At 41.6% G+C, this 24787-nt stretch overlaps 1 protein-coding gene across 1 annotated transcript in view; it reads left to right on the forward strand.

Moving 5' to 3' along the window:
• csmd2 (CUB and Sushi multiple domains 2) overlaps nt 1–24787 on the forward strand; it is a 156648-nt gene that overhangs the window by 95070 nt on the left and 36791 nt on the right. The window contains exons 20-36 of the mRNA XM_008331408.3: nt 303–419; nt 541–756; nt 1483–1671; nt 3097–3266; nt 3358–3514; nt 3654–3845; nt 5132–5258; nt 11300–11502; nt 11579–11770; nt 12706–12844; nt 12966–13153; nt 15164–15358; nt 16019–16135; nt 17566–17679; nt 21192–21287; nt 21661–21864; nt 22864–22988. Coding sequence (XP_008329630.1) covers nt 303–419; nt 541–756; nt 1483–1671; nt 3097–3266; nt 3358–3514; nt 3654–3845; nt 5132–5258; nt 11300–11502; nt 11579–11770; nt 12706–12844; nt 12966–13153; nt 15164–15358; nt 16019–16135; nt 17566–17679; nt 21192–21287; nt 21661–21864; nt 22864–22988 — 2741 coding nt within the window. The remainder of the gene's footprint in view (nt 1–302; nt 420–540; nt 757–1482; nt 1672–3096; nt 3267–3357; nt 3515–3653; nt 3846–5131; nt 5259–11299; nt 11503–11578; nt 11771–12705; nt 12845–12965; nt 13154–15163; nt 15359–16018; nt 16136–17565; nt 17680–21191; nt 21288–21660; nt 21865–22863; nt 22989–24787) is intronic.

Genomic DNA, 24787 nt, shown 5'->3' on the forward strand with positions numbered 1-24787 from the left:
AAGTTTGCTTTAGAACTATTATTAATTTAAATGCATTTCAGTCTGCTTGGCCATTCATGATTTCCTAATCTGTAAATATTTTTTTTATTTGATGACAGTATGGATTTCTTTCCCCACAGAAAAGATACAAATAATAAAACTGGTTTTATGCTTTTTTAAGGCCGTCTGGCAGAAATATATTTTACTTTCTTGTTGAGGGGGAAAGTTTTATTTCTCACATCCCTGCCCTCTCTGAATTTGTCCCTCCTGCTCTTTTCTCATTTCTCCACTTCATCCGTCTCGGGCTTGTTCCCGTTCGTCAGCACTGTGCGGCGGTTATATCCAGGGTAACTTCGGCACCATTCTGTCACCTGGTTTTCCAGACTTTTACCCTCACAACCTCAACTGCACATGGATAATCGAGACGTCACATGGCAAAGGTTAGTGGAAGAAAATTTGTGTCAACAGAGCTTACAGTTAAATTTTAAATTTCCAGAGTCATTTCCTCTGTTTTTAAACAACCTGTCTCTGGATGGACCTGCTCCTCTTCCTGTTACTCAGGTGTCCAGTTCACATTCCACACTTTCCACCTCGAAAGCCCTCATGACCATTTGTTGGTGACAGAGAACAGCAGCTTCACTCAGCCTCTGTGGAGACTGACCGGCTCAACACTTCCTCCTCCACTCAGCGCAGGCCTGTTTGGAAACTACACGGCTCAGATACGCTTCCTCTCTGACTTCTCTGTGTCCTATGAGGGATTCAACATCACTTTCTCTGGTGAGAATGGATCTTGTGCTCTGAAAAAACAACAACAACAACAACACAGCGATCGGACCTTAAGCAGCTGATTTATACTGAGTGGAAACGTTTCACACTGTTCAGATAAAATCAAAACATCAACATTAACTTTTTTTATGACAATGTTGCTGAATTATTGACCAATCAACCGAATACACCTTAGAAAAGGAGGATGTTGATTCGAACTAGATTTCATGGAATAATTCGTCGGCGCTCTCAAGAATAACGCTCCAAGACGAATTGTATATTTTACATTATTCAATTAGAATAGAGCGAAGTACTTTCTGAACTTGATATGATCACCTCAGTGTAGTAAAAAGAATATTATGGTGACTAATAAAATATCACTGACAGCTTCAAATGCCAAGTGCCTCAGAAAACATTTAGCTTTACAAGCTAAATGAAAAGCAGTTAATAGACGGATAAAGTGTTGAATGTTAGGATTTCATTACTTACAAAGACCTCCACTAAACACTGCGCTGCAATATATGATATTCAGTCCGTAGAGATTTAAATAAAAATTGCTTTTTTTGTGTTTTTCGGAAACATTTTCTTGACCTTTCATATGTATGTATTTATATGTAACTGGCCGAATTCATACATCATACACGAGAACAAGTTGGAGCAGTTGTTCCTAAATCGAAATACAATTTTCAGTACCAGCAATCCACTGATATGAACATACTGTTTATCTTCTCTTTACAGAGTATGATTTGGAGCCATGTGAAGATCCTGGAATCCCACCCTTCAGCACCAGAAAGGGTCTACTCTATGGAGTAGGAGATGCGCTCATCTTCTCCTGTTTCCCAGGTTACAGACTAGAGGGTCCGGCCAGGGTGGTGTGCTTAGGGGGCAGAAGGCGGGTGTGGAGTTCGCCTCTGCCAAGGTGTGTTGGTAGGTGGTCATATGTTTTTTTTCTTCCGGTCCTTTATGACATCCACTGTGATCTCTTCTCTGCATTTGCCACACAAACGCCTCTCTGCACACCCACTCATTAAGAAGAGTTCAAAAGTGTCAGTCTCAGTAGAAGATGCGTCTTTCCCACCTCATTATCATCTCTATAACCATTCGCTTTTTATCTCCTCATTGGATTGCGTCCCAGAAATGGTCTTTTCGACTTTGTCCAAATTACCCAGAGCGGCCGCTCTAATGAGTGTGATATTAAGGAGCAGGAAAAGGTGTCATATATTGATGTTTCTTTGTCCCGTGCTGCACGAAACATGACAAGACAAGCTGCAAAGATTTGGGTCAGTGTGTTGAATCTCAAGAGCTACACACGTTTGTTTGGATCATCATTAATCATGCTGGGTAAAGCACACACCTGTAGTTGGCAGTGTATATACATACTGTATAAAGGAGCATCCACCAAAGGCTGTAGCTTTGCTAACATGGCTGATGGTCATGACCAACCAGTGCTGAACTTTAAGGTCCTCACAGACCTCTGAGAAATTCAGAAAGTATTTACACATTCAGGATGTCATTTGACATCAAGCTAGAGATGCAAAAAATAGATCTGTTGACGGTACGAGGAACATGGAGGAAAAGGGAAACTTGTGTTTGTCCCATCCAGTCTTGTCTTTGCCACTTTTTTTGTAAAAAAAAAAACAAAAACAGATTACACTTTAAATTGTATTTTTTAATGCAAATTTAAAAAAAAAAACATGACGTTATCATGTAAAAACCCCTGCTGTAGTTATATTCTGACTCCGAGTTTATTCAAATTCAGTTAACTGCCAGTGTAGCTGTAGCTCATAACTTTGGCTTCTTTGTCTTTTGATAAATCCACACCTCTCAAGAATGGCAACCGTGCCACAACTCATTTGTATGCATTTACTCCATTCAGCCATATCTCAGACTCCATACTTCTGCATACACCACCCATACAGACCCGGCCATCCTCCCTCACTTTATCTTCACGCATTCATGTCGTTCAAAGGCATACAATTGTCGTCATTTTAAATTCCGGCTGCAATAGAGTTTTTTTTTCTTCTTCCTGCAGACAGGCTCCCTCTCTTTATTCTTTACAGAAAAAGCAGTTTTCAAATAGAGCAGACATTACCGAGTCACATTCAGATGGCGGTGTGATTATAATGAAGCTTCACCTAACAGTCATTTACAGCCGGTGAATACATTCCTCTGTCCGTCACCTCTCCCATCTCTCTATACATGAAAGCATAAATTATTAAAAACACTCTGAGTTTCAAACATATAGCGATTGACATGTCCTCTGCTCTCTCAACACCACCACGTCCACCTTCTCTCTCCTCTTCTCTCCTGTGTCTTTGTCTGTCGATCTCCGCTCCCTGGCATTTTTTCTAGCCGAATGCGGCTCCTCCGTGACTGGCATGCAGGGGGTGCTGCTATCGCCCAACTACCCTGGCTACTATGGTAACAATCACGAGTGCATCTACTCCATCCAAACCCAGCCTGGCAAAGGCATCCAGCTTCGAGCACGGGACTTCAGGTTGGAGGAGGACGACATGCTTAAAGTGAGTGTGGTAGCGAGAAAAAAATAAACAACAACAACAACTTTTTGAAAGTGATGGTTTTAATTCCTCCGTCTTCCTTTCTCCCGTGAAGGTCTTTGACGGCAGCAGTAACAGCGCACGTCTGCTGGGTATATACACGGGCAACGAGTTGCTAGACACAACTCTGAACTCCACCTCCAGCTCGATGTGGCTGGAGTTCATCAGCAACGCAGATAACATCAGCAAAGGCTTTGAGCTGCACTTCACCAGTGAGTGACTCTTCACTTCCTAGTTACTGAACACCTCCTGATTTTACTTCCTGCGTTCTACTTTGCTGACCTTCTCTTCTCTTTAAGGTCAGCCTAAATTCCCATCTCTCTCCCTCTCTCTCTTGTCTCAATCATCTAGGTTTCGAGCTGGTCAAATGTGAGGACCCCGGTGTCCCCCATTTTGGCTACAAGAAAGAGGATAAAGGGCATTTTGCTGGGAGCACTGTGTCGTACAGTTGTGACCCAGGCTACACACTGAAAGGCCCTGAAGTACTCACCTGCCTGAGGGGGGAGAGAAGGGCATGGGACAGCCCTCTCCCACTGTGTGTCGGTAGGTCCGACAAACCTCTGATACATCACTGATACTTAATTAACTTTGACTTCTTGACCTCTTGAAAATTAATTACATGCCCATAAGACCATACTGCAGAATCAGTGGGACCTATGGTGAGATTGACACCTGGGAGGAAGTGTCATTTTTCTTTCAAAATAAAATACTAACAAATGTATTCTTTTTTTCGGGGCACTGTTTTAAAAGATCAGTGATCTTCTGCTTTTTTATATTGCATTTTTTTATTAAAATAAACAAGAAACACACGGCATTAAACAACATTTGAATTCACTCTATAAAGTTTTACACAAAATCGTCAAATGTGTCACATCATTGGTAAGGTGGAACGACCCCAGGCTGATGTTGTAGTCTGGAATGTCCATCACAAGGTTGGCTGTCAAAATTGCAGGTGCTTTGTTTGTCACACTATTATAGCAGTACACAGACATACACATCAGCAACACTAACAGAGAAAGTTCTCCCTCTGACATCTATGACAGAGTCTCCAAGGAGCCAGTTAGAACCGCAGTGGGGAAAAAAAGGAGGAGAAAAATGAAAATGGGCAGAATTGTGTCTTACGACATCAGCCAAAGTGATTAGAATAATATTACTTGGCTTCTCTTTTTACCCCGTCTGACAGGTAATTCCATGTCTGTGCATAAACAACATTCAACACTCCGCACATCTCTGCACACGTTTGTCCTCCCCGTGCCCCCTTCCACTGCAGACGATAGCCTCACAGAGGACTTGGAACTGCGTCTGTTTGTAATGGTGGGATTATTTTGCAACTGCGGGGACACATTCGGCAAAGATGAAAGAAGCCCAGTATTTTGGGGAAGCAAGAGGGAAAAACGAATGCTGTAAACCGCAGGAAGAGTTCATGTCCTGAAAGTCACACGAGCAAAAATGTGCAAGTTTGAATCCCAGTTTGAGCAAAATAGATGGACTAACTTAACACACTTCCGCATATTGGATGTGAAAATATTTCCATGTATTACTACATGATTATAATACTTTGGTGATACTGTACCAACTGCTCTACTATTACTATAACTATAGTTTTCTTGGTTCAGAAAGCCAAAAGGAATCATTTTATAAAACACGTAATGTGATTGGTCTCCATTTGTGATTGTTTACTTCTGCCGCCCACTCTTGTATAATTCAAATTTAAAACAAGACAATAAACGTCAAAGTCACTTGTTAAAAGTAATGGAAAGAAAGTGATTTAGTGCACTTCACTGGAAGCATCGTGATGATTTCATTTGTCTCTCTGCTCCTTTTTTTAGCCGAGTGTGGTGGCAACCTCAAGGATGAACCCGCCGGTCGAATCCTGTCTCCTGGCTATCCAGCTCCATACGAGCACAACCTGCACTGCATGTGGACCATCGAGGCGCCCCCTGGGAGCACTATCAGGTGAGAGGAACATTCTTTGTTTCCTTTTTGTTGGCTCTCAGCTTCGGGATTACTTTTTTTGTTTTTTTTTGGTTTGCTTGCTTGTTTGTTTCGTAGACTTCCTTTCAATACGCCACCTTTCAATATACTTCCAAATTACCTCCTGTTTGCAGTGGTATTTATCACTTTCACAGGCTGCTGTGTAATCAATCCCAAGTCAGCCGCAGTTACCCGGTAGTGGAGTTGCTGCTACGTGAGAGGAAATGCCACCTTGTAGCCTCCAGGTTTTAGACTACATCAAAGCAAGTCAGCTGTTCTGAGTAAAGCCAGGCTTATCGATGTGAAAACGTTTACGTTTACAGGTTAGCTGAAATGTGAAATGGAAAACTATTGCAGGAGTCCTAGTGAAACCTCTCTATACGTGCTTTTCAAGAATCACAATCAATGCTGCTTTCAGTTGCACTTACAAAAGGAGTACTTTAGGATCAACCTGACCTGATTTACGATTTATTCTTATTACATTCCAATAATTGGACATTTACAATTTTGCATAATGCTGATGCTTTTATCAAATGTGACAAAAATCAAGCTACATTGAGGAACTATTGATAGTTTGGAAAAAGGGGCTTCCACGGGATTCTGGTTCTAGAACATCGGCAGTAAAGCCCCTATTCTGGTAGTGTGTGGTAGCTCATTTCACCGGCATGGAATGACCTATTTGAAGAGCCTGGATTGTCTTGTACAAGGTGTTAGGAATGCCTAGATTCCTAACATTTCAAGTGATTGTGTGCTAACATAATAATATTGAATAATATAAAGTGACACGACCATGATGATAAAAAGTAGAATATGTACTTTGTCCTTCAGTACTTGACGTTGAACTGCAAAGCACACAGTGAGACTGCAGTTAAGCCCAGGAGTACAGAGGCATCTTTATGAATGTGACATTGAACACAGGAGATGATTTTATTGGCTGTGTTTTAATCTATTGAAATTAGTTTTCTAAAGGATCTAATGCCTGAAGAGCCCTTTTATGAGAACAGTGGTGGGACGCAGTAAAAAAAAAAAAAGTGAATCATGTTAATTAGAGCCTTTGTAATTCATTATGTGCAATTAACCACACTTTTATTGAATTGCAATGTATAACACAAGTCTTATTTTTTTAATTTAAATTCATTTCTGTTGATGGCCAAATTAAAGTGATCATGAACGGTGTGATCATAATTTAGTCCTTGTTAAATCAGACTTTCTTTTACATCTGTGTTTTGATCCCACTCATTGCCTAGTAATACTCAAAGCCTTTGGTTTCTAATCCACTGCATACTCAAATGATGCCGACAGTGTAGAGTTGTGCAAGGTTGTTTGCATGGACCTATCTGCGGGCAGATGTTGTCTCATGGCACACACATCTGACATTCCAAGGTCTGCTGTGAGTGTTAGTTTAGGTTCATTAGTGCCTCTCCTTCTTTTGGGTTGCTGACGCTCCTCTGCAAGGTAGACTTCTCTTCCCATGCCTTTGATCTTAGGCAAGAAATTCTTAAGTGAGAAAAAAAAAAAAAAAACACAGCACATTAGCACCGGGAGTCCTTGGATATGAATTGGCGTAGATAAAGGTAATGCACAAATCAAACAAAGCTAGTTTTGTAAGGGATCTGGATTAATTCCACGTGGTGAACAAAAACACTGATCAACAGGTCTGGAGGCGGTTCATGTTTGTGACAAAAAACAGCAGCATTAAAATTCACATAATTTCATTTTTACTTAACCATTGGTTGCACACTATGTTTATCATTGAAAAGGATAAAAGTGTGTGTGTGTGTGTGTGTTACAGAGACCTGTGAGCAGTAATTAGACCGGTGTTTTTATTGCAGACCAAAGCTTGAGGAGACTAAGGAAAGGAACTGACTGCATAATTTCTCTATTATTGATTTTCTTTTTTCTATTAGTCACACACACACACACACACACACACTGGATAGTCAACCTTTCCATGTATTATTTATCACCCTCTCCTCAGTCCCCAGTGACATGGGCCAGGGGGGCATCTGGCTGATATTTGGATATTACATCCAGGTGTGAAGATTTCCCTTATCTCTCTTTCTCTCTCTCTCTCTCTCTCACACACACACACACACACACACACACGCAGACACAAGAAAGTTTCAAAAAAAAAAATTTTCAAGAAAGAAAATATACTCCCAAAAATGCTGATCTACGGCAGCTGCTGTTTCGAACAGTGCACAAAAAAAAAAAAGATCCAATATGCACCAGTGCTTCAACTGACCCATAGGCTATGCTACTTTAGATAACCTCTATGTCCAGGTGTGGACAAAACACTGGAGCCTGAAGTAAACTGGCCTCCAAACTAGAGGCCCATGCCAGGTTTAGTCTGTTTGACCAAAACCAGAAAAAGAAATCTAACTTCATTTCCACAGTTAAAGTTAAAGTCAACATTAGATAATGATTCATAAATGTTAGCTAGGATCTTCAGATTGACTATATCTGAATAGTTCTGTTGTGACTATTGTGAATAAATATCCACCGAAGGACAGATATTTTGTAGCTAACAGTACTGCAGCAAAAAAGCATAGTTTAAAAAAGAAAGTCATTGTATGTTAGGGTGCATTATTGTACCCATATTTTGTTTGTCCACAGGCGGTGGACTGTGTGTTGTTAAAAATAGTTTATGTACCCCACTAAACACCCTTCTTATAAGCAAACAAAACACTGGCTTCGTCTTCTTTGAAAAGTTTTTTTTTTTTTCAGATCTACAAAGGTTTGTCATGATTGCTATGAATAAAATCTCCTTGCTACTAATAGCTCTATACTTCGAATTCCCAGTTTCCTTTCTTAAAAATAATTGTGCTCTGTCCTTTATCTGTACAAAAACACCACTTACATGGTCTTACATCATGTGTCTTGGCTTTTAGAAGTGACCAAAATAACTGCAGGGAGAAACAGCATTCTTCAGGTGTAGGGAGAAAACGCTCTGGTATGAGTGTGTCTGAGTGGATGCTGTGCATATACTGCACGTCCACACACACCGATAAGGTGAAGGCTCACTTGATAACACATAAATACACATTTTCAGATCTGAGATGTGAGCACGCAGACAGGGGTAAATGATGATGAAATTCGTTTTTTAAAAGTAAAAAAAAAAACAAAAACGCCTTAGCGTTAAATTAGAAAAAAAAAATCCTATCATTTAAAAAACACACACGCATACACACACTAAGATCTGAAACACTTTCATCCTGAGTAAAGCCTGCAATTTATCGTATCATCTCAACCTGAAGATGTTTTTTAAAGTCAGTCCGAACCTGTTTTAAATGCACACTTTGCCTGTAAGACTGCAGAATTACACACATTACTATAGAACACATATACCAAACTATATTGTTAACAAATCACGGTCATTATTATTGTTTACACTGACATCTAGCTTCTATCCTCTGACCACTTCTTCCCTTCTTTGCCTGACAGAGGAAGATTCACCTTTTCATTATCATCAAAAAGCGCAGCCTACATTCATTCCATCCATCTGGCCACTCAAAACAAATCTCTTCCTGCTCTGGAACCTTTTCTGTTCTCCATCAACCTCTGAACCCATTTCCATCAGGTCGATCTTCCAGTGTTTACTTTGCCCACCTCACCCCCCCAACAAACTTCTCTCCCTTCTCTCCTTGTATGAACCCAGTTCTAAATATAAAGACTAGTCCATCCCTGTATCTAACAGTTATGAATCATTCATCAGAAAGTTGAAATCAACAAACACCACATTGGCGCTAAACATCGACAAAGGTCGCGCATCTTTGCCGCTGATCTGTATCCTCTCCATCCTCCGCACTACATGCACACACGCTCGCCGACTCTACATGTGCACATTAATATTCCATACACTAAGATACAGACCTGTACATATGTTCAAATGGAAGCCATTCTGTTTTATTCATGATGCTAATCCCGTAAAAGAACCTCGGTGCCTGCCCTGCTGTCTGGACCACGGGGAAGAGGAGGCTAGATATGGAAGGCTTGTAGCACCTCAGGGTTTTCACAACACTATTTGCATAACAAGCATAAGACTGCCTGAGGCTTTTACCAGACGGTGGTGGAGGGGCTCTGAACATCACCTCAGGTTTGTACTGTAGGTATAAAAACAGACACGATCCTGTACAATAGTAGGAAGTTTGTAGGTCACAAATGTAACTTTGTGTTGAATTCACTCATGCTTCTGTTTGACTGATTTAGACTGCAATTATGTATGTTTTTGTTTAATAGTTTAAATGAAGTTTGTTCAACTGGATTTTTCATGCATTATTAATTTTGTAATAACAATACACCCCATTGGTTCGGCCCTGATTTGGATTTTCTCCAAATACTCCCAAAGAATCAGCAATGTTGATAAGCAAATGTTAATCAGCATGAGTAGCTCTCAGCCATTTTTAGTTTGCAAAAGTAGCTTTTTTTTAAGAAAAAGAAACACCAATATGGCTTGGTGATCACATGAACTGCAGTATAATGTGGTAAAGAGAATAATCCTTGAGCTTTTCATATAGACTGTATATAAAAAGCTAAAGGATTATACCCTTACGCGGCCTGGGGGTTGGGAACCACTGATATAGAGTATCTTTGGTGCTCATTTATGCGAAATATGTGCTGATGTTCCTGTCCGCATGTGTTTGGTTATTGTGCCCATGGTTTGCGGGAATCACAACAGGACGTGTCAAGTCCACAGTGTCCACAAACAGCATATTGTTAAGTAGCCCGTGGCTCCTGCTCAGATATCAGACGGTATGGAAATCAGAGCCTGACACCAATTATGCAGAAGTGGTGGGAACTTGTTGCTAAAGCTGACATCACTGGCTCGCTGTTACTGCACCGGATCGGTCTTAGCTCAGGGCTCTGTGTGTGTATCAGAGTGTGTAAAAGAATTTGAATGTGAAAGCATATGTGGTGCCGCTGCCGTTGCCCCTGATTACAATGGAACTCAAAATAAACTCCAGAAGAATTCACGAGAATGTATTTGTAATATTATACCTGAGGACATCAAAATCAATAGGTAATGATGAAAAGCTCTTTTTAGAGCGATATTTTTAATATAGTTGGAAAAAAATCAGTGCAACCACAAAGTCACTTTATTTTAAGAGGAGAATATATAACAACCTTTTTTTGTACCATTCATCAATCGGGGGGATGCAGCAACCCTCCCTTCCCTGCGGCGGCTGCTATGAACAAAACCTCCTCTCCTTTGTTCCGTCATGTAAGGTCACTGATACAAACATTAGTGTTTGGTGGAAAAAATAGATGCATAAATAAGCAATGACAACTGATGCATGTAATGAAAAGAATGCTGGACCAAGGTCATCATAATAAGGGGCTGCTGTGCACTCCATCTCCCAGCATCCATACTGCTTATCCTGATGCAGCGAACAAGTTTATATGGTACAAAACATATTCCATGCAAAACATCCAAAAACAAGCTGAATGGTTTATGCTAAGTTGCATATGTTAAGTTACTGTGCTCCTAGTATCGCATCATTGAGACATAAAAACATAGCCACGGAGCATTTCACACAGTGGTTGATCAACTGACTGACAGCTGTCTTTACCAAAGTGACTTGCAGATACAGTATTTTGACAGCATCACTATCAAGTGCAGCCATGGACATGTCTGCAGGACTAACACTCAGGAGCTGTCATTCAGTATTTGGAAAGGACACTTTAAATGCACTGGTTTCCTTTATTGATTAGTATTCTAATAGTATTTGCAATCATTCTTTAAAACCTGGAATCATTGTTAAATCTATGTTGTTACGTTATCCTAAAAAAGGTAAATTATACAAGGCCTGTTTATTATTGTAAGCTTCCTGTTTTTAATATTTTAATTTTAGAAAAACTAGTTAAATCCAAATCCCCAAACTACATACCACCACCATTATGTGAAGGAATATGTGGCGTTAATGATTTTTCTCTTCACTGACTCCGTTAATTGGATCACTTGAATAAATGAGTTAAAATTACTTTCCAACACTTGTCATTATTTCTCTCCCTTTCTATTATAGCCTGCATTTCCTAGTATTCCACACGGAGGAGGTCCACGATGTGCTGCGAATATGGGATGGGCCCCAGGATGGAGGGGTTCTGCTGCGGGAGCTGAGTGGTTCCGTCCTGCCCCAGGACGCCCACAGCACCTTTAACACGGTCAGCCTGCAGTTCACCACGGACTTCTTCACCAGCAAGCAGGGCTTTGCTCTGCAGTTCTCTAGTAAGGAGCACAGCACATCACATGACAGTGCATCACTCATTCTTTATACTGAATATGAAATATCGTCGTCCTTAAGTTTCTACCGCAACCTCCTGCAATGACCCCGGCATGCCTACTAACGGCACCCGCGGTGGAGACAGCAGAGAGCCTGGTGACCAGGTGGTGTTCCAGTGTGATCCCGGCTACGTCCTACAGGGAGCCAACAGGATCACCTGCACCGAGATTAATGGGCGTTTCTTCTGGCAGCCCGACCCTCCGACATGCACAGGTACTACAGCCGCATGTAGTTTAGTAGCCCACTGTCATCAATTTTAAACTGCGACAACACATAATTATATGTTTTATATGAATCAGACTGCAGAGAGCATTAGTATCGATTATTTGCACGAATGATTCAGAGGTGCTGCTGTATTAACGTTAGGGCTGTAACGGTACGTGCATTTCTCCGGTGTACTTCTGTTTTCAAAGCGTACCATGGGTAACTTTATTAATGCATAGCAGAATAAAGTCAAACCTCTGCAGGTTTGACGGACCCCTATCGCTGTGAGCTAACTTAATTAACGTTAATTAGCAGTACACGTGGCCGAGACATGTCGGTACCAAGGTATCAACGTACCAAACACGTGGCTTTCCTGTATCGTTTCATCCCTAATAAACACAGCTAGTGAGCCAGTGATGCACTATGCAAATAATAATAAAACTGCATTATATAATATGCTTTACGATAATAAAGATACATTTAATTAATGTGAGCCTGGAGAGCCATTGGTCTGAAACTGTGGGCTCTGAGTAACCTTTTGCAGGGAGAACATTTTGTCAGATGAGTTGACACTACTGCTTCCAAAGATTTCCTTGTAACAAACTAGGTGAATTTAAATCAGGTAACCAGATTGTTCTTTTCCCAGGACAGCTGCAGTCATGGCAGCAGACAGAGAAACCTAAATATCCTCTTGTCTTGTAATTTAAATTTCAAATTCCAGTTAGGAACTTAAATGTATCTGTTCAACTTTAAATTAAATAAATTCAGCATTAATATGTTATAATGTTTACATTTTACCATTTCAGAAAGCAAACAAGGTTCAAGTAAATGCTAAATTCTTGAAATCAATAATTGTACTCAATAATTTTATTCCTATATCTTGCATGTATTTCAAATGTGTTTTTGCCATGCATTTATATGAATAAAATGTTCTCTTTTTACAGCTCCGTGTGGTGGGAACCTGACAGGTCCTAGTGGACTGATTCTGTCTCCGGACTATCCTGAACCTTACCCCCATGGAAGGGAGTGTGACTGGAGAGTCACCGTCACACAGGACTACGTCATTTCTTTGAGCTTTAACCAGTAAGCCTCCATATATTTACTCTGAACTGAAGCTGTTGTCAATGTTGACATTCAAAGTATTTCAATTTTCTTACTGTCTATTCCAGACTGCCTATTAACACGTCTCCACTGTTGTTTCCAGGTTCAGTTTGGAGCCCAGTTACGACTTCTTGCACATCTACGACGGGCCCGACTCCCTCAGCTCTTTGTTGGGCAGTTTCTACGGCACAGATGTTCCAGATCACATCGAGAGCAGCTCCAACACCCTGTTTCTGGCTTTCCGCAGCGATGCGTCTCTGAGCAGTAACGGATTTGTGCTGCAGTACACAGGTGAGTTTGCGTCGCTCGTAGGAGTCAGTCAGGCATCTGCTACAGATCACAAACTTAAACCAGAAAAGACGTCAGTCATATTCTGGAGATTTAAATGGAGAATGAGTTTCATCTCCCTGAACATTTTGTGCTTCGTATTCTTCCTCTGGAGGAAAAGGCATGGATTTACCCTCTGCTTTTTTTATTGGCCTGAGAAGAATAGAGTTGCCCGTGTTGCTGTGTCCTGATCTGCAGGCTCCTATTTGCGCTGCGGTCTGCCTGGTGTCAGCTTTTAACTATGCCTCCTACAGCAGACCACTAATACAGAGAATTATGAAAATTAAAAACCGACAGCATGTGTGCCGTAGGCCTTTGATTTGTGCTGTGCGGCTGCACAAAAGGCTTTTCATGAAGTCCGGCAGCAACATTTGTTGTCTCCTGTGTGAGCTTAGCCGACCACAGCACGCCGTTTCGTCCAGTCTAATTTATTCGCCCGGCTACTGTGTCGTCCACATGTGGTGCAGAAATATAAGTAAATTCATTTCTGGAGGACAGCAGCAGACGTCTGTATTCTGGGCATTAGTGCCTCAGACTCCTGTGCCTCTGTGCCTGTGTTTTAAAGCCTCTTTCTAACAAATACACAGATGCTGAACAAGCTCTAAATTAAACCGGGCCTCCACGTTAAAAGGCTTTGCTTGAAAGAACATTGTTAAACCTTAAATCTCCCCGCCTTAATTAGAGCTGTTTAAGGTATCAGACATTTAACCAATTTCATATCGACCCCGGGGCCATTCCTTCCTGGCTCATGTCCGCAGCAGGTCTCATCTTTACGGCCGTATCAACGGATTATTCGACGCCGCTCTCCTCTTTGTGAGGCGGCCCCGTGATTCATTTGCAAACTGCACATAAATGTTTGTGAAACCCAGACTGCTATGGACGCCGCTTCACAAAAACTACCGCTTAACTGACTTAGATCAATAATTACTCCACTGTGTGATACTGTACGGCCAATCTGGTGGAGCAGATGGACCCAGTGTGTCGCTCAGAAAAAAAATCTCCCACTGTCGACTTTCAATTCTCCACACTAATGAACCATAACCAAATAATACATAAATTACCTCCTCAGTTTCAGACAAACAACATTAAAAAAAACGTGTTTGGCTGCGGGTTGGCATTTGTTTGGTGTGGAAACAGCAAGTTGAGAAGTTGGCGCCGCTACTGTTTGGTCAGCCTGCCACTGAAAAATGCATTAGAGAATCTGCCCCGGGCACTGTCAGCCTAAGAACCGAGCGGTTGTTATGTTTTTGTGTCGCTGACCATGTCTGAACAGAAAACATGTCAATGGTATGGTACCTGGGCCACATTTAAATACAAAGACAAATATGTGTGTTGATACTCAAGTATATTTTACAAATATATGCTTTAGGACTGTTAATATATTGTACATCCTAGTCCATGTAGGTCAACATTTTTCTCCCCTGTGGTCACTACCCCACATGGGTCACCTTGGATTTAAATAGGGTCACCTGAAATGTCTTGTAATTGGATAAAATCGTATTCTTTTGTGCGTGTAGGTGTTGGAGAGACGGAGCGGAGGCTTACTTATAGAATACGTGTTGTTTTCTTCCAGTTCACTGCAGATTGAAGGGTTGTATGGTAAGCCCTTGTGTGTAGTCAGCAGACCTTGGGCCAGAGCAATGGCACTCTCAATCAGCCGCCTGTCTGTCTCCACAGCCATACCCACCTCCGACCGCCACAGATGTGAGGGCAGTGTCAAGGATTAGTGAGAAAAGTGGCAGTTCATGAGATATATTTACAGAAATACGGAAGCACAGAATTAGAGGGGGGAAGAGGAGTGGGGTGGGTGAAGGAAAACTGGCATCTTCACACTCTCTGGAGTGATTACTACTACAGTTCTATTCTAGGAACACTGCAGTGGCTTTATGCAGAAAACGCCCCCCCACATCCCTGTATTTACACCAAGTGCTTCCTTCTATCGCTTATTTTCCACCGTGTTATCTCTCTTCTCAGAGAACCCCAGGGAGTCTTGCTTTGAGCCGGGCCTGTTGCGCAACGGGACACGGACGGGCGCCGACCTCAAGCTGGGCTCCACTGTCACGTACCACTGTGACAGTGGCTACACACTAGAGGGAGACTCAACCCTCACTTGCATCATGGGGCGAGACGGCAAGCCAAACTGGAACAAACCCAGGCCCATTTGCATCGGTAAACACCGGCTCAGCCCACACCAGTGCTTATGCATTTATAACATGTTAACATGTATGTTTGACTTGTTTACAGATGTCTGTCCTACAGGTATATGTGTGCATCTCTGTGGGTTTGGGTGATATTAATAGATAGTGAGGCTGTGGCTGTGTGTTTAACAGACAGTTTAGAGACCACTCCTCACACTCCTGCATCAGAATCTGCGTCATCCTGTCTGTTATTACAACCCCATGACAGCGTCACAATAACTGCTATAAAAACGTTTAACATCCCCAGTAACCACACCTGCCATTAAGGTGCGAGGATGTGTGTACGGAGTACCTGCTCGTATGCTAATCCCTGCACGCAGGCACAAACCAAACACATAGTTTTAATAGTCTGCCACAATTATACGAGACCGTGCAGAATATATTTATAGGCTTTGAGCAGGTGAGGACATTCGGGGCCCTCAGTGCATCCAGGCTAACCCTGAGAGACACTTGGAAAACATTGCAATTTCACTGCGACAAACACCAGGGACTTGTTCTACCCGAAGTCCAATCAGACCAGAAAAGTAATTTAGGAGTGACGGAATGGAGGTGCTGGAAAACAGAAGCTGAAGGTGAAATGGAATCTTACACACACGGCTTTAAAGTTTGCCTCGTTCTCCTTTGTCTCCAGCGCCATGTGGAGGACAGTATTCAGGTCTGGAAGGTGTGGTCCTGTCTCCTGGATATCCTGGAAACTACAGCAGTGCGCGCACGTGCTTGTATTCTGTGGTTGTGCCCAAGGATTATGGTAAGTCAGAAAAGAGCATTACAGCCCTGGAATTCCAGACATTTTGTATTGTCTTTAAATATATCAGTTATTGTGTGTCATCAGTCGATATGTGATTCAGTTCTGTTCCCTGTTCTCAATTTTTAACTTCTGAATGAAAGCATTCCAAACATAAATCCAAGGAGAATGGGTAAAATCCAGGCAAACATGAACACAAAAATCTGACAAGTGTTCAGCTAAACTTGCAGATGTCTTTAACATTCTGATACCAAATGCATTGGATTTTTCCTACCCAGAGTCACAGTGAGTTTTACAACTCATTTAATTGCTCTGCCGAGAGTTTGATGCCGCATAAGCTCTTAAAACTACTCTCTTGCATATCGGGCACAAAATGAACTGGCACACATGCACCCGCACCAGAAATAATTGGTGTCTGCAAGACAGTTCCTGGAGTTCTTTTGACTGTTTGGCATTTTCATCCTAAAGGTCACAGATTTCCTGCAATATGTGATGTGATACCACGGGAGCAGCAGGTTATTTACAAAACAAAACAATGTGAAAGTGCGAATTGGCTCGGTGACTTGAATCGTGTCTGGATCCACCTTTTCTTATCCATCTCTCCAATGGCTCCTTCTCGTACTCTCACCTAAAGGGAAGCTCATTTCCTTTTACTGCGACATTATACAAGCCAGCAGTCGATGGCATGTGAAGTCCTCCTTTCCAATCTTTCAAATGATGAGGTCATGATGCCCATTCCCAGGCCCTGGCTTTGTTCCAGAATGAACAGACACTCCTCCCCATCTTTGTCTCCACAATTCGTGCCAGGAGGATATTATATCACTTGAAGCCAAAGTCAGAGGGGGTTAAAATAATCTCTCAGTTGCATTTGTCTGGAGAATGACCTATAGGTGGCACAAAAGCCACTTTTTGTCCTTTTACATTTTTTGATTTATGATGAACAAAATAAAATATAAAGATGCAGCCCTGCCATCATAGTTAAAGGAAAACTCTCAGACATGTCTGCCTCATCCCCTCTTTCAGACCTCCTCCATTCATTCTTATTGGGTAAAGAAAGAGGACGCAGATAGAAAAATGAAAGGGCTGCAAACATCCAGGCAAAAAGCAATTTAAAAGTGGTTTTAAAAGGATAAAAGCACCCAAATAGAGCGCTGACTGCTCATTGTACAACGGACTCGCAGTATCAAAATCTTTTCACTTACTGACAAGTGATCATTCACAGACAAGATGGTTGAGCTGCCTGCGTAGTATCAGGATCAAGTCGTATTATCTCAGCCACTTTGCTTTAAAATGGACATTTCTGTGCTGTTGCTGGTCAAGATTTTATCAGCACTATAAAGAATGGCTTTTCTGTGTTATTTTTTTTTTAAATGGATAGCTTTTCAATGCCACCTATTTCTCCTGATTATTTCGTGGCTGTCTGTCCTTTCTAGTGGTCTTCAGTCAGTTCGCCTTCTTCCAGACGGCTCTGAACGACATCGTGGAGGTTTATGACGGAGCCACTCAGCACTCCCGCGTTCTCAGCTCCCTGTCTGGAGCTCATACAGGTACTTAACAATCCCATGCATGCACGACTTTTATTTCATCTTAAATAGCGGCGTGTAGTAAATAAGCAAATGGCATTTTGATACGTTGATCTCCCGGCCATTGCTTGCGACATGACATGTGACTAAAAAAAATGTTGCTTTCGCCTTATGCCTCTCGTAAAGATCCAGTTAAACGTTGGCGGCGAACCGCTGACTCGTGCAGACCCACTGTGGCTGCAGGTGAGCTCCACTGAGCTATGAAATAATCACACAGTGGAAACAATGCTGTACAGAGTTGGAGCCATCGGAGACGATGCCTTTCGCAAACACCTATGATTATGGTCAGACACAGACAACAGGAGAGGATGTTCAATTTCACCAGTCCAGTCCACTGTGTGGAGCTATATAACCAGTCAAATGTGAACTTAAAGCATCACGGTTACTTTTAATGTAATTATTTTAAATATTCTCAGGAGTTTGTCGCATTATGTGTTGGATTGTGTTGAAACAACACACTGTCATCAGGAGAGAGTGAAAGAATAACAACAGAAACAAATAATTAAAAATGTTTCCTAGTGTGTGTGTTGACTGTTAAGATGTCGGTTATAACGCTGCTAAGAAATCTCCCTTGCCCATCAGTGGAAATAATTAATTCATGAAAGCAGCAGCGTGAGGCAGTGTTGTGCAGTGACTTTTACAAATAAGAAGTTACAGCCAAGGAACCAACAAATGAGCATTAAAACAACAGCACGTGCTACAATTTCGCTTAGTAAACTTCTCAGATTCAACATAAATCAACAAAAGATGTCATGACAGTAGACCATCAGTCCGTTGACATAAACTGGAAAACAACATTCAAACGTAATCTCTAGAAAGTTCCGAAACAGGCAACGGGACTATTTTGGTTTCTTCTGTCTCGTCCAAATAGCTCTCTCAGATCTCACCGACTGCTGGAAAATCCTGGTGTTCAGTCTCTGAGCGGCTCAAATAAAAAACAAAAAAAAAACCAAAGCAGGTTTACATGCCCCCAGTCACTGATGGATATGGTATTCACCTGGGTCAATGTGTGAAAGAGGGGTTAACACCTAGGTTGGTCCAGGTATTAATGTGGGGGATCACACTTTGATCAAAATGACCTGCGTTAGAGACAACCTAAACCAAGGGTCACTAAGTATATTTGTCTGAGAGTCAGAATTTTTTTTTGGACAGACACCTTGGGTGCTGGACACTCCCCCAGTCACTGACAGGATATGGTATTCACCTGGGTCAATGTGTGAAAGAGGGGTTAACACCTAGGTTGGTCCAGGTATTAATGTGGGGGATCACACTTTGATCAAAATGACCTGCGTTAGAGACAACCTAAACCAAGGGTCACTAAGTATATTTGTCTGAGAGTCAGAATTTTTTTTTGGACAGACACCTTGGGTGCTGGACACTCAAATAAAATGAAACAAAAATCAATACGAGCTCCCCGAAATACGAGTTTTCCAAGTTACTAGTGAGCAACTTTTGCGAGATTTTTCTCGTGATACGAGACAACATCTAGTTTTCCTCAACCAAGCACATTGAATTTGCGAGAATTACATCTTTGTTTTTCTCATCCTTTATTATGCAAATAAAACATTCAAAATTGTATATGCTGATGGAGGAGCAAACACTGCCATCAATAGCGAAGGGTTAAAGATGCTGCACAGAGCAATTTTCTAAATGATTCAAAGTCATCATCCAAGTCAAGTTTATTAATCTCAGAAATATACATGTAACAACTTTGGCCACTGCATTAAACAATGCCGGCACATTAATGTCTGTTCGAAAAGTGTGTGATGCGTGTGACTTTGCGACAACTCCCTTTTGCCAGCCTGCTCCAAAGCCTGTGCTTTGTCAAAAGCAAAATGATTACTTTGGTCCGTATCCAGGGCAATCTCAGAAAACCCAATTTACAGCTCAATAAACAGAATGCTGTATTAACTGAGGAGTTCTGGCAGCAGGTTCACAGAGCTCTCTAACCAGCCATGGCATAGCACAACAGTCACACTCTGGGAGGAGAAGAGACACTTCGAGCCAACATACTGTACATAGGGACCAGTGCAGCAGTAGGTAGAAAAAGAATGATTAATATAAACCCAGGATGCACGCATGCATCTACAGCTAAACATACAATGTGCTAACTGATAGCACAGGGAAATTACCAGGCTGACAAAATATTATACCGGGGCTCCTCTGTTAACGACATCTTTGACCTGTGGCGTTTCGTGGTTGTGTTGCCATTTCTCATAAATGTATTAACAAAGTCTTATTCCATTATTCCGACATAGTAATTACCACTGAGCCACATTTGTCAAAACACATTCCTTGTGTAAAAATCCATAAAAAAATAGACCAAATACTAAATAATAAGTCACCATTGCAGAATGGTACGATTTGCAAAAGTAGACAGTTTGCATGCCAACTGTGTCCAAGGACAAATTTAAGAGACGAAGGAGTCTTATCTAAATGCTAATATTTTAATGGATTCAAACTGAGGTTTGTCACTGTCTTGGTCATCAACTGTGACTGCAGAGTCTTTTCTTATCTAAACCGAATTCTAATTTGATCACTTTCGATGCTAATGAGCATTTGCTAACTTAATTTTGAGCCGCAGAATAAATGCAAAAGGCATAATTATTTTTTGAATACTAAAAATTAAGGACTGCAGATAGGCTGAGCCTCTGAACCTTTAAACTGGTGGGTGGAGGTAAAAGTAATACAGAGTGTTTGAGACGGAACGATCCAGTAAAAAAAAAAAGTATCACAGAAATAAGGATCTGCGGTATTATTTGATGAAATCCTATTAGTGATACCAAAGCTGCTCCGAGTACTGTTGGAAAAATGTTATTAATGTGCAAACAAATTGCCCGGAAAAACACATCTGGCGTGCGCAGGTCTTTAAACTGTGATTTTTACAGCCTGAGCCATAATCACTTACACGTTTCTGTACGACTGCTGTTTCTGAGTCATCACACAACTGTTACTGCATTTTGAAGACCGACTTCCAATGTGCCCTTGTAAGTCATTCATATGCCTGGGTAGAGGGTTGTCGAAGGGGCAAAGTTCTGTATGGATCTGGAGTGTCGCCAGAGGGGGCGATAAGTAACATGCTGACACACGTTTGATATGTCGCAATGAATATTTGACATTATGAAACACTCTCATTATGACACCCCAAGCAGCGTGGGCTTCTTCTATTACATTACCCAGCATGCCTATGGGAACCTGTGGAAGAACTTAAACAAAATGTACTTTTTTTTTTTTTTCCTCATTTAAAGGCAGGTTAATCCCACCTGCCTGGCTGTGGTATATTGCAGTGATTTCCAACCTATTCTTGACTTGTGACCCCATTTTGACACTGGTGACCCCAGAGACCTTCTTTTCTAGAATTCATTTTTCATCGTGTTTGTTATACCGCGTGCAACAGAGAGGCTGCGGTGAACAAACAGAAACCGAAGGCAGCCCTTTGTTTACGAACCTTGTCTCTCACTTTACTCCAATCTCAGGTGAGTCGTTGCCACTGGCAACCTCCAATCAAATTCTGATCCGCTTCACCTCCAAAGGCCAGACCAGCTCCAGAGGATTCCACTTGGTCTACCAAGGTAAGCGTGTGAAAAAGGAAAACAAATCCATGTCACCTTGTTATTGGTAAACCCCGTGTCCTGAGAGGCACACAGACGTCTCAACTCTGCTGCTCGTGTGGGTTTTAGTGCAGGAGTCTTGTCACTGTATGACTGTAGTAGATTATTAATGACGTCAGCTTAACCCGGGTGTCATCTGTACTCCCAGGAGGGACATTTTTAATAGAAATGGAATCTGTGGTCACTTTTTTTTTATTAACTGCAATTAAACCATTTTCTCTCTCTCTCTCTCTCTCTCTCTCTCTCTCTCTCTCTCTCTCTCTCTATCTATATATATATCTATCCATCCATCCATCCATCCATCCATTTCTCTGTTCCTTCTTTCCTTCCCAAGCCGTGCCCCGGACCAGTGCAACTCAGTGCAGCTCGGTCCCTGAGCCTCGTAACGGCCGTCGAATGGGTAACAACTTTGCAGCGGGCGCTGTGATTCGCTTCGAGTGCAGCCCGGGTTATGTGCTGGAGGGGTCGAGTGCTATTGAATGTTTAACGGTCCCAAACGCCCTGGCACAGTGGAACAGTTCTATACCCAGCTGTATAGGTGGGTAAAGGACACTCAAGGTGTTTTTAACACATTGTTATTGACTTTTAAGACAGTTCTTGTCGTCAGTGTCTTATTTCTGACGATTAATGTTTCGATAGCAAACAATCTCATTTTACATGGCACAGCAGCCTCTAGCCACAGTTCCACAGCTCTCAAGTATCAGGAACCACTGCAGGTCACTAAATACACACAGATGCAATCCTGATAAATACGGTGACAACCACATGTACATAAAGAGCCACGCGCCGGTCCTTAATGTGCGGCATGTAGATGCAACAGATGCTCCCACTTTGTCAACAGATGTGTTAATGAGCGGGGCAAGCTGGAAAAACAGAGTTCAGGGATAATTCCTGTGCACGTTTGTGCCAGGTGGACCGGGGGTTACCGGAGGTAATGACAATGAAAGGTGATAAATTATGAATATAGATATTTTTGCTCACCTGGTGTGTAGCCATGGGGTGCATTCCAATATTGATTGGGATTTAATTTGCATAGTTAAACATTTTCTAGTGTGCAGCCCAGTAGGAGAACATTAGAGTCACCCATAAGGACAGTCAAATATTATCTAAAAATAAATGAAAGATGGTAAGTATTTTCTTACTGCCAAAATATTTGTTCAAACTGGATCAAGGTGGTCTGGACTGACTGAATGACAATGTCATATTGTACAATGATGGTGTCTACATGTCTAATGGCAATCCCTACACACGACAGCTATCAAACAAATGTAATGTGACAGATAACAAATGTGTGTTTTAGATGTTGAACGTTGAATGGCTGCGCTTAATAGTCCATTATTCAAGTCATTTACAGAAGCAATTTTTTCACATACCAATATGCAACAATAAGAATCCTAGATTGGTGGTGACCTGGTAGTGGTCTAACAAATATACATTAGCCAGTGAAAACACACATGATTCTCATTGGCTGTCTGCACGGATTGGAAATTAATTTTTTATTGATGTGATCTCTCACTTGACTGACTTTTGTCTTCAGTGCCATGTGGAGGAAATCTGACCCATCGCACTGGAACCATCTTGTCACCGGGTTTCCCTGAGCCGTACCTCAACAGCCTCAACTGCGTGTGGAAAATCACTGTTCCTGAAGGGTCAGGAATACAGGTTGGTATGACCTTATATTTCCGCCACATGGTCTACACTATAAACCAAACAGACAGTTATGTTATTCTAGTTCCTAGTCCAGAAATAACTAGATTGAGGATTAGTTTAAAGGTCATTTTTTATCACAGGTGTGAATGGGTGTTTGTCTTTATATGTTGCCCAAGGATGGATTGGTGAATTATGTCCAGTGGCTGCTAGGATTAGCTGAATCAACCTAGGAAAAAATGAAGCAGTAGATGAATGATTTAATGAATGAATGATAAAAATGTCCATTTACTTTAATGTAAAATAATGCCTTTAAAAAATATGACTAAGAGGAGATAGTAGTTTCAGTGTGATGAGATATGATAGCACTCTATGGTCTTTAAAAACCACTACACCAACTAATTACCAAAGTTACTTGTAGTATGTCAAGTTTAAATGTTCTATACCAGCACGGAACTTAATTTTGCAGCTCGCTATACCATGACGTCGGATTTTAGACCTTAAAATAAATGTGTATAACCGCTGCTTGAATCACTTCACATTTTCTCGTCATGAGACTTCATTTAGTTTGCATTTCCCTCTTCTTTGATGCATGTTTGATGGAACTGCATGGGAAATCTGTGGGTTAGCTCCCCGCAGACCGGTCTGACAGAGAGGTTTTGGGCTTATGCTTCAGCCTCTGTGGCTAATGACCCAAGTGCCGCCCCTCGGCTATTAGCTCCTCCACCTTAGCCGACTGTCCTTGCAGGTCAAATACGCGAAGCAGCCCACAGGAACGCTTAGCATGCTGCACAACGCACTCAGCGACAGATTGGAGCTGACATGGAAGAGGGATACAAACTGAAATCAAAGCGTGAGCGCACCCTGCCGAATGCTAACGGAGTAAAAGTGCGTAAACATCAGACTGACAGTGGTGAAGAAAGTAATATATCTGACAGTTGAGTTCTATTTGGGGAAATGCAACATGTACAATGTGTGAAACCTCGAGCGTCTTCACGTTTTTGTCCATAAAGCTCCAGGGTTCCAGCCCCCACGCCACCTCATCTGTTTGACACCTTCATCCCGTCTCTTTGCGCGCTCCTCCAGTCTTGTCCCACTTCTACCAGCTAGGTGACCCATTAGATAAAAGTGTCACGATCCGGAGGAGAGCTTGGAGGAGGAACGAGGAAAAGATCAAACTAAGATCTGCCTCATCTCCCCAGGATGTACCGCAGCTCCGACTACCCACCTAATTGGCTCATATCCATTTTGTTACCGTCCTCACATGTCTGTAGTAACAATGAGAGGCTAAAGAAATGGAGGTGAGAATGAGCAGAGAGCAAAGCCTAGGGACACCTGTAGAGTGAGAGAGGTTTAACCTCAGAGAGGAACCCATGTTCAACAGCAGCTGTGATTCATCATTAAAGCACCAAATGTAAAAAAAAAAAGTTTATGGTTGTTTACATTTTACTAATCCTGAAAGACAGTACTTGATAAGCATTTAACATTTTCTGTTTTCATTTAGGGCTTCATTAAAGACAGTAAATGTAAAAGTACAAGTATGTATGTACAAGTGATTACATTATAAGTATAAATTAAGCAAGGCTGTAGACTTCGTAATGAGATTAAAAATACATAAAATATTTATTAAATGCAAAGTTCTCAGCTATTAATTAATATTAAAAAAATTAATAAAATTAAAAAATTAATATTTATTAAATGCAAAGTTCTCAGCAGTGGGGTTTTAAAAAGCCATTGCTTCATTTCTGTTTCCCATAGTAATAGGTTGAACTCTTACACCCTTTTCAATTTCCTTCCATATTCATGGTCTTTAT

This window comes from Cynoglossus semilaevis, chromosome 18 (assembly GCF_000523025.1).
Source record: "Cynoglossus semilaevis isolate Cse_v1.0 chromosome 18, Cse_v1.0, whole genome shotgun sequence".
NCBI classification, from domain to species: Eukaryota; Metazoa; Chordata; class Actinopteri; order Pleuronectiformes; family Cynoglossidae; genus Cynoglossus; species Cynoglossus semilaevis.